Below are 13328 nucleotides of genomic sequence, written 5' to 3'. Positions count from 1 at the left end.
ACGTAGCCACTAACTTACCCAGATTTTGGTGAGCTCTGAGCTGGTCCGGAGGGATCATGTCCTGGAGCTCATGTAACCAAAGGACTGAAGCCCTGGCGAAGAAGGCCATGGATGTTGCCGCCTTTGTTGCCCAGGCTGAAGCCAGATGGGACCTACACAATGCGGAGTCAATCTTTTTATCCTCCGCCCTAAGTGCCTCATTTATATCCCCAGGAATGTTAGCATTGGGAAACAATGAGTTCAATAACTCATCAATCTCAGGAATCTCCAATAGGGAGGTCAGAGAAGGGGCAACATTGAATAATGTCTTCTCTACGGCACCAGGATTTGAGAGGGATCCTAAATTCTCCCATTGTTTTTGAACCATATTGAGAAAAAGGGGAGGGCAGGGGATATGGTTCTGAGAGACTGAGGGCTCGGTATATATGGCGTGGGGACCCTTGGATGTTGTAGGTGGGGTCTCCTGCTCTTGAGGGAGGTTTGCAGTTGTGCAGGCCTTGATTAGCAGGGAATTAAAAAGTGAATGGTCAAAGAGACAGACAGGAGGGGTGGGGTCAGATGAAGTGATACCTTCATCCTCTGACATAATCAGGCCCGATGGTTCAGCCCCTGTTGATTCTAGATCTGATGAAGGTTCATCCATGATATCTGGAGATTGGGAATGATACATGGATTGTGGAGGTGGCTGTTGGGCATTGGAAGCCATAAATTGAGCCACAGCCTGGGCTATCATGGACTGAAGGTAGTCCGGATTTAGAGTCTGGTTCTCAGGGGGGCGAAGCCCTGCTGCAGTGGGGGTGAATGTGGCCTGAGGGCCCAAATTAAGGGTATCTTGGCTAGTCAAGCCTGTCCCTGGAGCCGCTTTTGTGGCTGATTCTGGTTGGGAAATTCCCCTGGGGGGAGACCAGGCCCCTGGGGCTGAGGCACAATGTGAGGAAAGGGGTTCAAAAATGGACCTTCCCGTTGTGCCTGTCTGACCTGGGGAAGCTGCCCTCTGTGGATTAGTGGTTTCCCTGCTTGACTTGGCTCGCTTGGAATTATTCTTTCCACTTGCCTCAGTAGGATGTTTCCTCTTGGCCGGTTCATTGGTAGACTTTTCTGCCATGATGAATCTGCTTTGGGCTCAACCTCAGCAAAAACGCCCCCCCTCAGCGTTATACTTACTAAGGGAGCCCAGCACAGATGATCCGGCCCGGTGAGGGGGGTGGGCAATGGGGGGTTGGTAGGCAGTGCGTCCTTCCGGAACGAGCTTTCCCTCCCCAATCCGATCTGCCTGTGAAAGGTTCATCAATTTTAGAGGCCTCTGCCTCAACTTGTCAAAAACTGCCTTCTAGAATGTTCCTGCAGGCAGTCTGGGCCTCTGTAAGTCTCAAAATGGCAGCCGGGAGGTGATTCAAAATGGCAGCCGCAGCTCTGCGTGCCAAAAACAGCCGTTGGAAGGAAGGCCTGTGAGGCCTGAGGCCTAAGCTGCGATGAGCCCTCGTTCCAGGGAATCGCCTGGGCTCCTAGCGCAGCGGAGGGTGTTTGAATAGTCAGCTGGGAGACGCTGAGACTGGCCTAGGCCCGATAAGGCTTTCAGGCCTCGGAAAGTTAGATCATCGTCGATACCCTCTCTTTTGCCTTACGATGATCTACAGAGGCCGAGGGACCTAAAAAAGCTCCCTCCAGGCCTGGCAACCTTAGTCGCTGCTTGCGGAGCCCCCCAGTCGATCAACGAGGCTTACCCTTGCCTCCGGAGCCGCGGGCAGTCAGCGCGTCAAAAACGAGTCCTCCAACGAACAGCTGACAGCGGGGGAATCGACCAGGTGGCGGCTGAAGTTTCGGAGCTTCCGGAGCTGCAGTCAGTTGTAAAAGTCAGACTAGAGCTTGGCTCTGTTAGCAGCAATTCATGGAAGCTCTCAGAAGAGGTGAGGAAAAAAAGGGTCTATGGATGCCCAGCCTGTCAGCCCGGCTGGGCAGTCAGGTGAGGATGATTCCAATCGCTGGAAATCTTCTTTATATTAATGAAATTAATTAATGAAATCAATTAAATAATGAAAAATGAGGAGTTAGAGCTAGGCTAACAGAATAAGAAAAAGGGGAAAATACACAGTCTTCTGCTCCAGGAGCAAAGAAAAAACGCGTCTTAGAGCAAAGAGCTAAGTCTAAAACTGTGGTGCAGTTGGCACAGAGGGGGCGGTACTAAATTTCAGACTTAGTCTAATTGGAGCAGATAGATTAAGACAACCCATCCGTGGGTTCTCCATCCAATCATGCTGGAGAATTAGTGTTAGTTCCACTCAATTTTGGAATGCAGTTCCCAGCACACTATCCAAAGGCTAAGTATAGCTCATGAGCCCCTGAAGTCTGGGTACTAACTGAGTGTGCTTGAGTTCAGTGTGGCAAATACGCAGGTGACTATTGCAGATTTGACTGAAGAAAAGGATTTGAAGGGTTTGAAACAGGGATGCCTCAAATGCCTACTTCTCTGTGAGAGGTCTAAACTAGGTAAGTTTGATGCCCTCTAACATTGCCAACAGTATTACTGGCTTCCTTTTTTGCCCCAGAGCAAATTAGAACACATTTCCTCTTGTGCCCTCTTCCCCATTGCTAGGCACAATGCTCTATTACTTCTGTGGCCCATTTCCCACAGTATCCCTCCCCCTCCCACCTATTTTGAGGCCAAGTATTTGAACTGGCAGCAAGCCCATGCAAGAGTAAACAAGTCTGGGAGAAGCCTGGTGTCCTCAGAGTTTCAGCACAACTAGGGCTACAGCAGAGCTTTTGCTGCTATCCCACCATTATCATGAACAAGCTGGCAGAACTTTTTTCCATATTAATTGTGTGGAAACGAATGAGGTTAACTAGCCAAGGCCACGCAGAACTGGAAGCCAGGCAGATTTGCCTATGTCTTAGTGCCACCTGACAAGGCAAATATGTAGACTAAGATAAATGAGATGCTGATATATAATTGTATAAATAGCATATTGGTTAGAATTGGTTCTGAAAGTATATAAAATTCTCTGATTGAGGTTAACTTCTTTTATCCAGCTTGCATCTTATGGCATCTGAAAGCTCATATTTAAAAAAATAAATAAGTAAGTAAGATTGGCTCTATTGCAGGTTTGTGATTACTATTGAAGGTGTCTTGTCTGTCTTAGAATTCTAGTTATTTGAAATTGCCTGAACACTAAATATCAGTGGGAATTGCATATAATGGTTACATGCCATGTGTTCTGAATTCTGCCTTTGGAGGAGAAAAATGCTATTGTTGATTTTTTTTTTCAGCTCCAGAAATTGAAACGATCACTTTCTTTCAAGACCAAAAGTTTGAGGAGTAAAAGTGCAGACAACTTTTTTCAACAAACAAACTGTGGCACGAAGCTGCAAGTAGATTTGCTATCAGAAATCACCTCTAGATCAGGGCAGCTCCCTAATTTGGAAAGTCAAAACTCTACTCCAACCAATACCCATCTCCAGCCAGAAGACAAGACTCACATTTTTCAGGAACACATCTTCAAAAAACCCACTTTCTGTGATGTCTGCAACCATATGATTGTTGGTAAGAAAGATTTTACATTTTACACTTTTTGTTTTTATCATTACAAAGTAACCTTTCTAGGGAAGGAAGTGATCAAAAGTACTTAGATTGATTTCTTGCATTTGTTTAATAAATGCAAACTACATGGGAAAAATTGTATCGTTTTATGTTTTTGTGCATAAAAAGTGATCCTCTGAGAATCGCTGTTTATGAGAAAGTAATCATTTCTACTTATGACTGTTATATTTAGAAATTCTAAGAACCAACTTTCTAGAATCTAGAGTTAGCTTTCCAAGTTTATGTAGGTCACCAGCAAAGGAGATACAGTCATGATGAGGAAAACATGCTTAAATACTGGCCAGCAAGAAGCTAAGAAAGAGATATATGATACTGATTAAGAACAACACTGTTAGTAGAAAGTTTATGTTCTTTTTTCTCCACTATATTAAAATATATATACCTATAAAAATGCATCAACTTTAGAGCTTTACACATGGATTAATTTATTAATTAGCCGTACTATTATCAAACTTTATTCACTATAGTGACTTAGATGGAAAACATTTTAATTTTCTACACATTATTTGAATGCTAGGTCTCTCATCTGTGTCAAATGCAGGGAGCATTAAAAGTGTGAATTCAGATGAATTAGCAAATTCAGCATGAGCACAAATATATTCAAAAGTGTTCAAAGAATGAACAGATTAAAAAAAGACTTAGATTAGTCATTTTATTTTTTGCATGTTACATTTTGGGTTTAATTTTAAAAAATACAGTTAGCCTTTATTTCTCATACTGCAACATGGAAAGCAATGGCAGATATTGTAAGTACTGTATCAGCCCTTATGTTTTGGGAATTCAAATCTTCCTTCAGCTCTTATTTTACTTTCTGTCTCTTATCAACTATTCATTATTCTGAGCTAGACAGCCTTTGCTCTGCTTTATCATGAGTCTGTCCTCCTTGGAAACATTTATTAGAGACTAAGGAGAGGGCTATTCCACATAGTCTTGGGTAATTACTGCTTTAAAATCCTAAAAGATACCATGGGTAAACAAGGCAATTCACACTAACATGAACTTGATCAAAGGCATGTTTCACACATCACATGACAATCAATCAAACAAGCAAACAAACAAACCTTTATTCAGTCATAGACAGCAAGCAGAATACAGAAAATCACAGTTAATTAAAATAAAAAAAGAAATGTGTTTATATATGTATGTATGTACAGTATGTATGTAGTATCTTAGGATTTGGCTCTGTGTGGTCTCGATTCCAGTTGTCATAGGTTGTACACTATGGGTTATAGGTTAGCATGTTTTATAAATCCAGCCAGTGGCCTTTTATTCATTACTAGACAATCCATGTCCCAGAGGATCATTCTTTCAGAAATATTTCTTAACCAGATTTCTCAATGCCTTCAACAGTGACAGAACTTCTAATGTATTGGCTTCACTGGAAAAGTTGGGATGCATTCAAAGATGTATCTGCCTTGAAAATAGCCCATGTTGAACTATTTAGCACAGGAAACATTTTATGGCATTTTGCATTATGTAATAAACTGTTTTATGATAATTTTATGTTATAAAATGTTTTACATAATTGGCCAAATTTCAATTCCACAGGAGATAGGGGTCCTACATTTGGACACATTCTGTAAAATAGCCCATTTTATGTACTTTGGTTCAAAAATTGTTGCCCTATGATGCACCATTTCACCCAGTTAAAGGTTATGATGAGAAATATAGTAGTATCTATATGTCTTCTGATCAAACTGAGGAGATTCCATCTGTTTCATTAGCTTTCTGCATTTAATTTAACCTGTCCATATAAGGTAACCTGAATCCTTGCCTCACAATTTAATTACCTTGAGTTTTCCAATATTCATAGGTCTTTAAGAATGTGAACTATAGTATACTAGACCAGCTATCTCTGCTAGCTAGTAGCAAGCCAGGTATAACCTACTGGTCTTCTGTTTTTATTAATAAGGTATTTGAGTTTAGTTTCACAATTAACTGTGCTGCCCAATACTTTTCAACGTGTTTTCATTTGTGAGTCTGAGTATGTATGTGCTCTTACATGCACACAAAATTGTGACTCATATCTTCCCTCCTTTAGTATCTAAACACAAGTAAAGTGTATGCATACAAATTGAAGTAGGACTGTTGCCATAGGCAGGCTGCTACTTAGCCATGCCAAAGTAGATACTTTGTATTGACTGTGGGAAAGTATTTGCTTTTATTATTAATAGTATTATTATTATTTTTAACAACACAGTCATGAGAAGACTCTCATTTTAAAAACAATTGTTTCAAAATTATGTCCCTAGGAACTAAGTTCTAATTTTATTCCTGTTTCAAGTGTGTCTGTATGCAATAATATATTCAGCTATTTCCACTAGGGATTTTAATATATATAAAACCCGAATAACCAAAGACCTACACACACACACACACACACACAGTATATTAAGACCTCAAAGATACATCTGGATTGTAGCTAATAAAAATAGAATTGGGAAAAATGTCTTGCTTGATTTTTTAAAAATAACTTTATAAAGATTTTAAACAAGAATGATAAGAATTAAAATAAACTAATATTTAAAGGAAAGGAAATATAAAGGTTACTTCCAATTTTCTTTTATAGTTGTTATAGATATAAATTAAAAATGATGTTTACAGAATGACTTTAATTTTTCTATAATCTATTTTTTTTCTAATCAACAAAACCATATATCATAAGTTCATTTTTTTTCTATCTCACACAAAAGTCTGTGAGGGGTTTCTAATTAGCATTAAACATAGCTAATGTCTTTTCTCTTATCAAAGATGTCAGTTTGCTCATCCCAATCCATTTCTCTCATTGTGACTAATGTTGAATCTTTCCCTTTTTCTGCCTATAATAATCTCACTGCATTTAGCATGTATGGGTAGTCCTCAATTTACAACCAGTTATTTGGTGACTTTTTGAAGTTATGTCATTGAAAAAATCTGACTTATGGCCATTTTTCACATTTATAACCATTACAACATCCTCATGGTCACATGAACAAAATTCAGACACTCGGCAATTAGCTCATATTTATGATGGTTGCAATGTCCAGGGTTATATGATCACGAAAAGTCAATGGGGAAGCCAGATTCACTTAACAACCATGTTACTAACTTAACAACTGCAGGGATTCACTTAACAACTTGACAAGAAAGGTCGTAAAATGGACAAAAAAAATAAAATTCTTGCTTATTAATGGAAATGTTGGGCTCAATTTATACACCTTTATGTATAAAAACAAAAGTCATTTTTAGTAATGTTATGCCTATTTATAAGATATTAAATTTATAATATATAGTATAAGACGACCCCGACTTCGGCACCAATTTCAATGCTTTCGAAAGTCGTCTTATATGCCGGAAAGTATGGTATATCACAAAAACTTTGTTAGTTCTTTAAGGTGCTATAAACCTTTTATTTTTTGCCTATTGCACATTACTAGCTACTCTTTTAGCATTCCTTGACCTGCATCTTAGCTAATTATCAGGACTTATCTTTCCACAACAGCTTATAGAATTAAAGCCATGCAAAATGTTTAATGTCATATTATCAATAATTTTAATCAAAATTCATTTCATTTCAATTCAGTTTTAAAATTCCTACCAGAGCAGAGAGCACTTCAGTTTCAACCCTATTTTAAAATATTCATCAACATCTAATACAAATTCTACTAAAAGACATTTTTTAAATAACCATCAGCAGCAGATACCATTAAAACTTTCAGCTAAGGCCAGGGAGAAGAGGCTGCATTTTCTATTAAATGCTTCTATTTCTTCTTCTGACAATAGTTGAAACCTTTCATATTGTTGCAAGCTTGTTATCAAAACAGCTCAGGTGCACATTTTAAATTAATTCTATTTTTGTTTTACTGAAAGGATATAAGATTTATTGATTTTTACCACACAATCACCAGGAATTATTTTTATAAACACTGCTTTAGTGACAATAGACTTTCATTCCTTATAAACTATTGCTGCTTGCCACAGAATTGCTGTCACAGCCATGGTGATATTTAGAATACTTTCTACTCAACACTAGATTAACAAAAGGTCTTATACAGAATCTTAGGCACAGAATAATTTGTATGAAACCATTGTGAAATCACTATTCACTGCTCTCTGAGAACTTCTACCTTCAACTGTGTTTCCCATTGCAACAGATATGGAACTCCATTTGCTCTTTCACTGAAGAAAACCTCTATTAATAGCCTCAAACACTCCAAACCTGTTTACAACACTCTAAGCCAGTGGTGGGATTCAGCCTGTTCGCACCAGTTCAGCAGAACCGGTAGCTAATTTTTTGTTGCCCAGGTCCAGAACACAGAGAACTGTGTTCACATACTTGAATCCCACCACTGTTCTAAGCCAGGAAAACAGATGAGAAGTCACGATTCTTAACCAGCACTTGGATTGGCCTGGGCAATCTTGGACTGAGGAAATATTACCTAGATAGTTTTACCCAAGTTATTTTTTTTCCCAGTACCAAATTTCTGGAGTTGCAAAAGCAGAGGAAGAGTATTGGATTCTTCCTTGTGGCCTGTTGAACTGACATTCAGTCCCATGCAAATCAAAGATAAAAATCTCAAGGCCCAATTCCAGTTCCAATAAGAAGCTAAGATGCATCCTGGGGCATGTGACTCTTTGTATCCTTTGACAGTCCAGAAGTCATTGATTCCCATCAACATCCCTTTCCTCATTGACTTGTCTGTCTCTGTTCATAACTTTTGGAGCTAGCTTTGCCCAGAGTTCTTGTACACAAGTGTGCAACAGCAGCTGCACAGTTGTGCATGCACTCAGGTTAGTGAAAGCATTATCTGTGTGAAATAACCGCTTAAGATGGAGCTCAAGAACTTTGATGGCACAAGGAGGCCATGTTTATTCTTTTACTACCATTACCATTACTACTTGTTATTATTGTTGTTCTAAGCAGAAAAAGTACCCACTAATTCATGTGCTGCATATAAATTATGAAATGTATTGCTGTGAAACATTGTGCAAGCATAATTTGCTTATAAAATGGCCCAGAGTTTCCTTCCACTTCAAAAGTATATGCTGAAAAAAGCCTTCCGGTTCCAGATCGCAGCACTTCTAGTCGCACAAAGAGACTTGTTTCCTCGTCGGCTAGTTTCCCTCTGCCGGTAGACCCTTATGTGGGTCGAAAGTCACCCTGGATAGTGCAACTTCCGTTGAAGAGGTTTCGCTCAGCTGTGGAGGAGCAGCGGCTCCTCCGGCTGTCCGGGCCAACTCTGAGGGCCGACGGATAAGAAGACCAGCCAGTAAAATGGCCGATCACCTAGCCACTAGAAACTGCAAGTCAAAGAACATCTAAGCTTGAAAACCCACCGTGGTGAATCCGGGTGAGACTTTTTTCTTTGCTCCTATTTTTATTCTACTTTGCTTTTTTTTTTTTTGCCTGTAAGAGCCCTGTTGGAATTATTTCCCTGGCTTGGAAAAGCAGCTTCTACATGTTTGGGAAGAAAGGCGTTGAACAAAAGAATAGAACAAAATCTTAAAGACTACATCTTTTTTATACATATTTTGGGATACTGAAAAAAAAGTTTTCTTAAGAACTGTACTATTATTTTATGCTGTCGTTCTTTTTTGTTGAGCGGTATTATTACCTTATATTGGAAGAGTATTTCTCCACTTTTTCCTTAAGAAATAGAAAAAAAGGAAAAAAATGACTCTTGAAAAAGATTTTTTAGCTTACTGAGGACATCTACTGGTCAAAAGCTAATATTATAATTGTTGACTATTTGGAGATGAGATGTTTGGCCTTCAAACTGTTTTTTTAAGAGAAAGATAACCTGATGCAGCTGAATAACTTTTAAAATGGAGCTGCATTCACACTTAAATTGTAAACTTATTCTGGCAAAGATCTATGAGGCTAAAGAAGAAATATGTGCTACAATGAAAGAGTTTACTAGAGAATTAAGAGCCAGAACCTCTCCTTTAAACTTCAAAATTGATTCTCAGACTACTTCTAACTATTCTATAAAACAGACTACACAAGAAGAGGACTTAACTGAGAATAAAGAGAAATTCACTTTGCCTGATAAGCAGTTCACTTATGGTTTTGAGGACCAGGAAAAGCAAAGACTGAGATCTGAAATGTCAAACAACAAAACTTTATGGTTAAGAGAAACAGAGGGCCAATGCAGAGGCCAAGATGGTTTTCATGGATCCAAATGATACTGCAAGCAATAAAGAGAGACTTATCAGCTGGAAGGGAAGCTCTGTTATGGAAACCTACTTGGCAGAAGAAGAAGGCCAGAATAAGACTGAAAAGAAGTGAAATTTAAAATTTTATATAATGGATTAAAGGCAATTTAGAATTATGGATTGATTTAAGAACTAAGATTATGAGTTAGTAATGGATTAAAGGCAATTTAGAATTATTGATTGATTTAAGGACTAAGATTATGAGTTAGATGTAAGAGAAACTGGCAATTAATGGAAGATACATATTAAATTGACTAAGAATGTACTTTTTGGATTGATGGGTTTATCGATATGAAAATTATTATTTTTAATAAGATGATTTGTTTGTTTGATATCCAATGGATTGAAATGATTTAAAGTTTGATATTATCTTTTCAGCTTAAAGAGATTGACTGATGGATTAGATATGCATAGGATAGATAAATATTTTAGCTTAAAAAGGAGATATTTTTTAGGTAATGGATTAAAGTTAATCTAGAATCATGGATTGATTTAAGGTTTAAGATTGTGAGTTAGAACTAAGAGAAAAAGGGGTGATTAATGGAATATATATATTAAATTGATTAAGAATGTCTTTTTTGTTTTTTAGAACAATAGGTTTATTTGTAAGAAAATTATTATGTAATATTGAGTTAATTCAATAAGATGATTTGTTTGATTGATAACACGGATGTTATTAGTTATGAAAATTAACTGGATGAAATTTGAATTCTGTCGAATGGATTGAAATGATTTAAGGTCGGATTTTATTCTGTCAGCTTAAAGAGATTGATTGATTGATGGATTAGATATGTATAGGATAGATTAATATTTTATTTTAAATAGGGGATATTAGTGGAAGAAGAAATAAATAAGATCTATGATAAAATTAAGGAACTAGAACATATTTGGAAGGGATACCCTAACTGATAATGTTTGTACTTAAAGTTATTTTGATTATGGTAGTATAAATTTATAAAGCTTTAAAAACAGGTTTAGGTTGAATAAATTTAAGCTAGAATTGGACTATTTTAAATAAAATATGTTACTTAAGGGAAAAAGAGAGGGAATATTTGATGTATTGATTGAATTATGTATATATGTTTTGGTTTTGGATGTTTGACTACCCTAACACCATGGTGTGTCTTGAGTACTTTGTTTTAAAAATCAAAAAAACAATAAAACTTGTTTTAATAAAAAAAGTATCATTGGATGGCTATTATTTCCATGTTCTTGTTATAGATTTTCATCAGTGCCTGAGAAACAGGTTGCTGATTTATTTAGATTTTTTTATTTGATTTAGCAGAGATCTTTGAAATCCAGTGTAATTAGGAACTACTCAAGAGTTCATCCAATACTAATATAATTCTAAGGTTTTCCTGCAGACAATAATTGTACAGGGAAATGGTACATTTAGCTATAATTATAGATTTTTGCAATGTTCTAGTATGAAAAATGGCATTGCCATCATCATCTCACTAGGCCAAGCTATTTAGAAACTTCAGACCAAACGTAGAATGAATTGCACTAACATGATTTATGTGGCTTTTTACAAGTGCCACTAACCAATCAAATTGCAGCCATAAAGAGTAGAAACAGTGCTCTGACACATATCAGCTGCAAGTAAAAAAAAAATCTTTAAATTCATAGTACTTTGTCCTTCACAGCACATTTCATTGATGCAAACCTGGTCAGACATATCAGTTACTGAAACAGTTCCAATGATAAGTCAGCTCCCCTTCTAGACACTCAGTGGATTTAAGTCACCCAACATAGTACACTATTTGGTTGGTCCCAAACCCTCTTTAATCAATAAGCCAAGATTGTTGTCATCCCCATATTGTAGAGGTTGTAATTTGTCTGAGGGTACTACATGGTCTTCTTGCAGAAATGACATTTGAATTGGGGCCTTTCATTCCTGGCCTTTACGTAATGCCATACCAGCAACAGTCTTAAGATACATTCAAAGGCACTTAGGAAATGTCATCGTTGACTTTAGTCAGAACACTGGTAAGAAACAAAACTATATATAGCGGGTTCTTTTGGTGTTCTGCTTTTCCTCAGTGAAACTACACTAAAATGTGGCAGCATTTAGAATACTCAAAGACTAAGATTAACTGGAGTAAATGGCTATTTTCTATGTTCTTTAACACATTTAGTACTTAAGTTCTACTGGCTATTAAATTGCTATAAACATCTTGAATTAATACTTGAATATTGGTTAAAACAAAGAAATAAATAATTTCCTCTGCCCCTCTTGGGGAAAACCATGATAGCAATTGAATTTCCTGAATTACCTCCACATTGTATAATTTTTCCTTCTCAATCTAATAATCTTTTTGTGCTGCATTAATTTGACTTTTATTCCAGTTATTGCTTGTATCATTCATTGTAATGGACATTTCTGCTTTACTGCAACTTTCATTTAGAGTTTCACAAAAGCAGCTTAAACAACAGGTTACAAACTTATGTCCTTTTTTTCAAAATTGAGAAAGGTAGGAAGCTACATAAGAGATACATCAGAGATTTGACTTCATTAAGCACAAGGTTTAAAAAAAAAAATAGCTTACCACCTTGCCCTCTTCCAAAAAACAGGGAAGAGAAATTTAGGAGTTTTCTATATCATTCCACATACTTTGAGGTGCTTGAGGTATGGACTGCAGAATTCATACCTGGATTTGAGTCATAATAATATGTCAGCTACTTCAGTCAAATATGCCAATCAAGTTTTTTTAAAGAAAAAAATGTCACGTGTTAGTGTAAATAGACTAATTTGGTATTATTTTCAATGCTCTTCTGAATTATGCTCATGCATTCACTCATATGGTTCTGTAGCATGGTGGCTATGATACCTGATAGGACTTGTGGGGAGGCATATTATTGGCTAATTGTTGGCCAGTGCTGTTTCCTTGTCTTTCATGATCAGCAATGTCCTTCCTTATATTAGCCAGTTTGGGTGGGAGCCTGCTAGTACTAGCTGGTTTATCTGTGTAGTAGGCATTTATATAATGCTATTACCCCACAAGGCAACTGGATTTTCTTGTTTTTCTTTGAAGATGTTTCGCTTCTCATCCAAGAAGCTTCTTTAGCTCTGACTGGATAGTGGGGAGTGGAAGGAATATAAGATATATATAATATAATATAATATAATATAGTATAGTATAGTATAGTATAGTATAGTATAGTATAGTATAGTATAGTATAGTATAGTATAGTATAATACAATACAATACAATACAATACAATACAATACAATACAATACAATACAATACAATACAATACAATACAAGGAACGGCTGCTGGAACTGGGTATGTCTAGAAGAGAAAGACGAGGGGGGACATGATAGCAGTGTTTCAGTATCTCAGGGACTGCCACAAAGAAGAGGGAGTCAAGCTATTTTCCAAGGCGCCTGAAGGCAGGACAAGAAGCAACAGATGGAAACTAATCAAGGAGAGAAGCAACCTAGAACTAAGGAGAAACTTACTGACAGTTAGAACAATTAAACAATGGAACAACCTGCCTCCAGAAGCGGTGAATGCTCCAACACTGGAAGT

The 13328-nt window shown here is 37.1% G+C and overlaps 1 protein-coding gene across 4 annotated transcripts in view; it reads left to right on the top strand.

Annotated features, from left to right (window-relative positions):
- STAC (SH3 and cysteine rich domain) overlaps positions 1-13328 on the top strand; it is a 91195-nt gene that overhangs the window by 29896 nt on the left and 47971 nt on the right. For all 4 annotated transcript variants that reach the window (XM_039336904.1, XM_039336903.1, XM_039336906.1 and 1 more), the window contains exon 2: positions 3268-3541. In XM_039336904.1, coding sequence (XP_039192838.1) covers positions 3268-3541 — 274 coding nt within the window. The remainder of the gene's footprint in view (positions 1-3267; positions 3542-13328) is intronic.

This window comes from Crotalus tigris, unplaced genomic scaffold, assembly GCF_016545835.1.
Source record: "Crotalus tigris isolate CLP2741 ecotype Arizona unplaced genomic scaffold, ASM1654583v1 scf7180000017666.379230911805:20528666, whole genome shotgun sequence".
Classification (NCBI taxonomy): Eukaryota; Metazoa; Chordata; class Lepidosauria; order Squamata; family Viperidae; genus Crotalus; species Crotalus tigris.
This window is presented reverse-complemented; position numbering and strand designations above follow the sequence as displayed.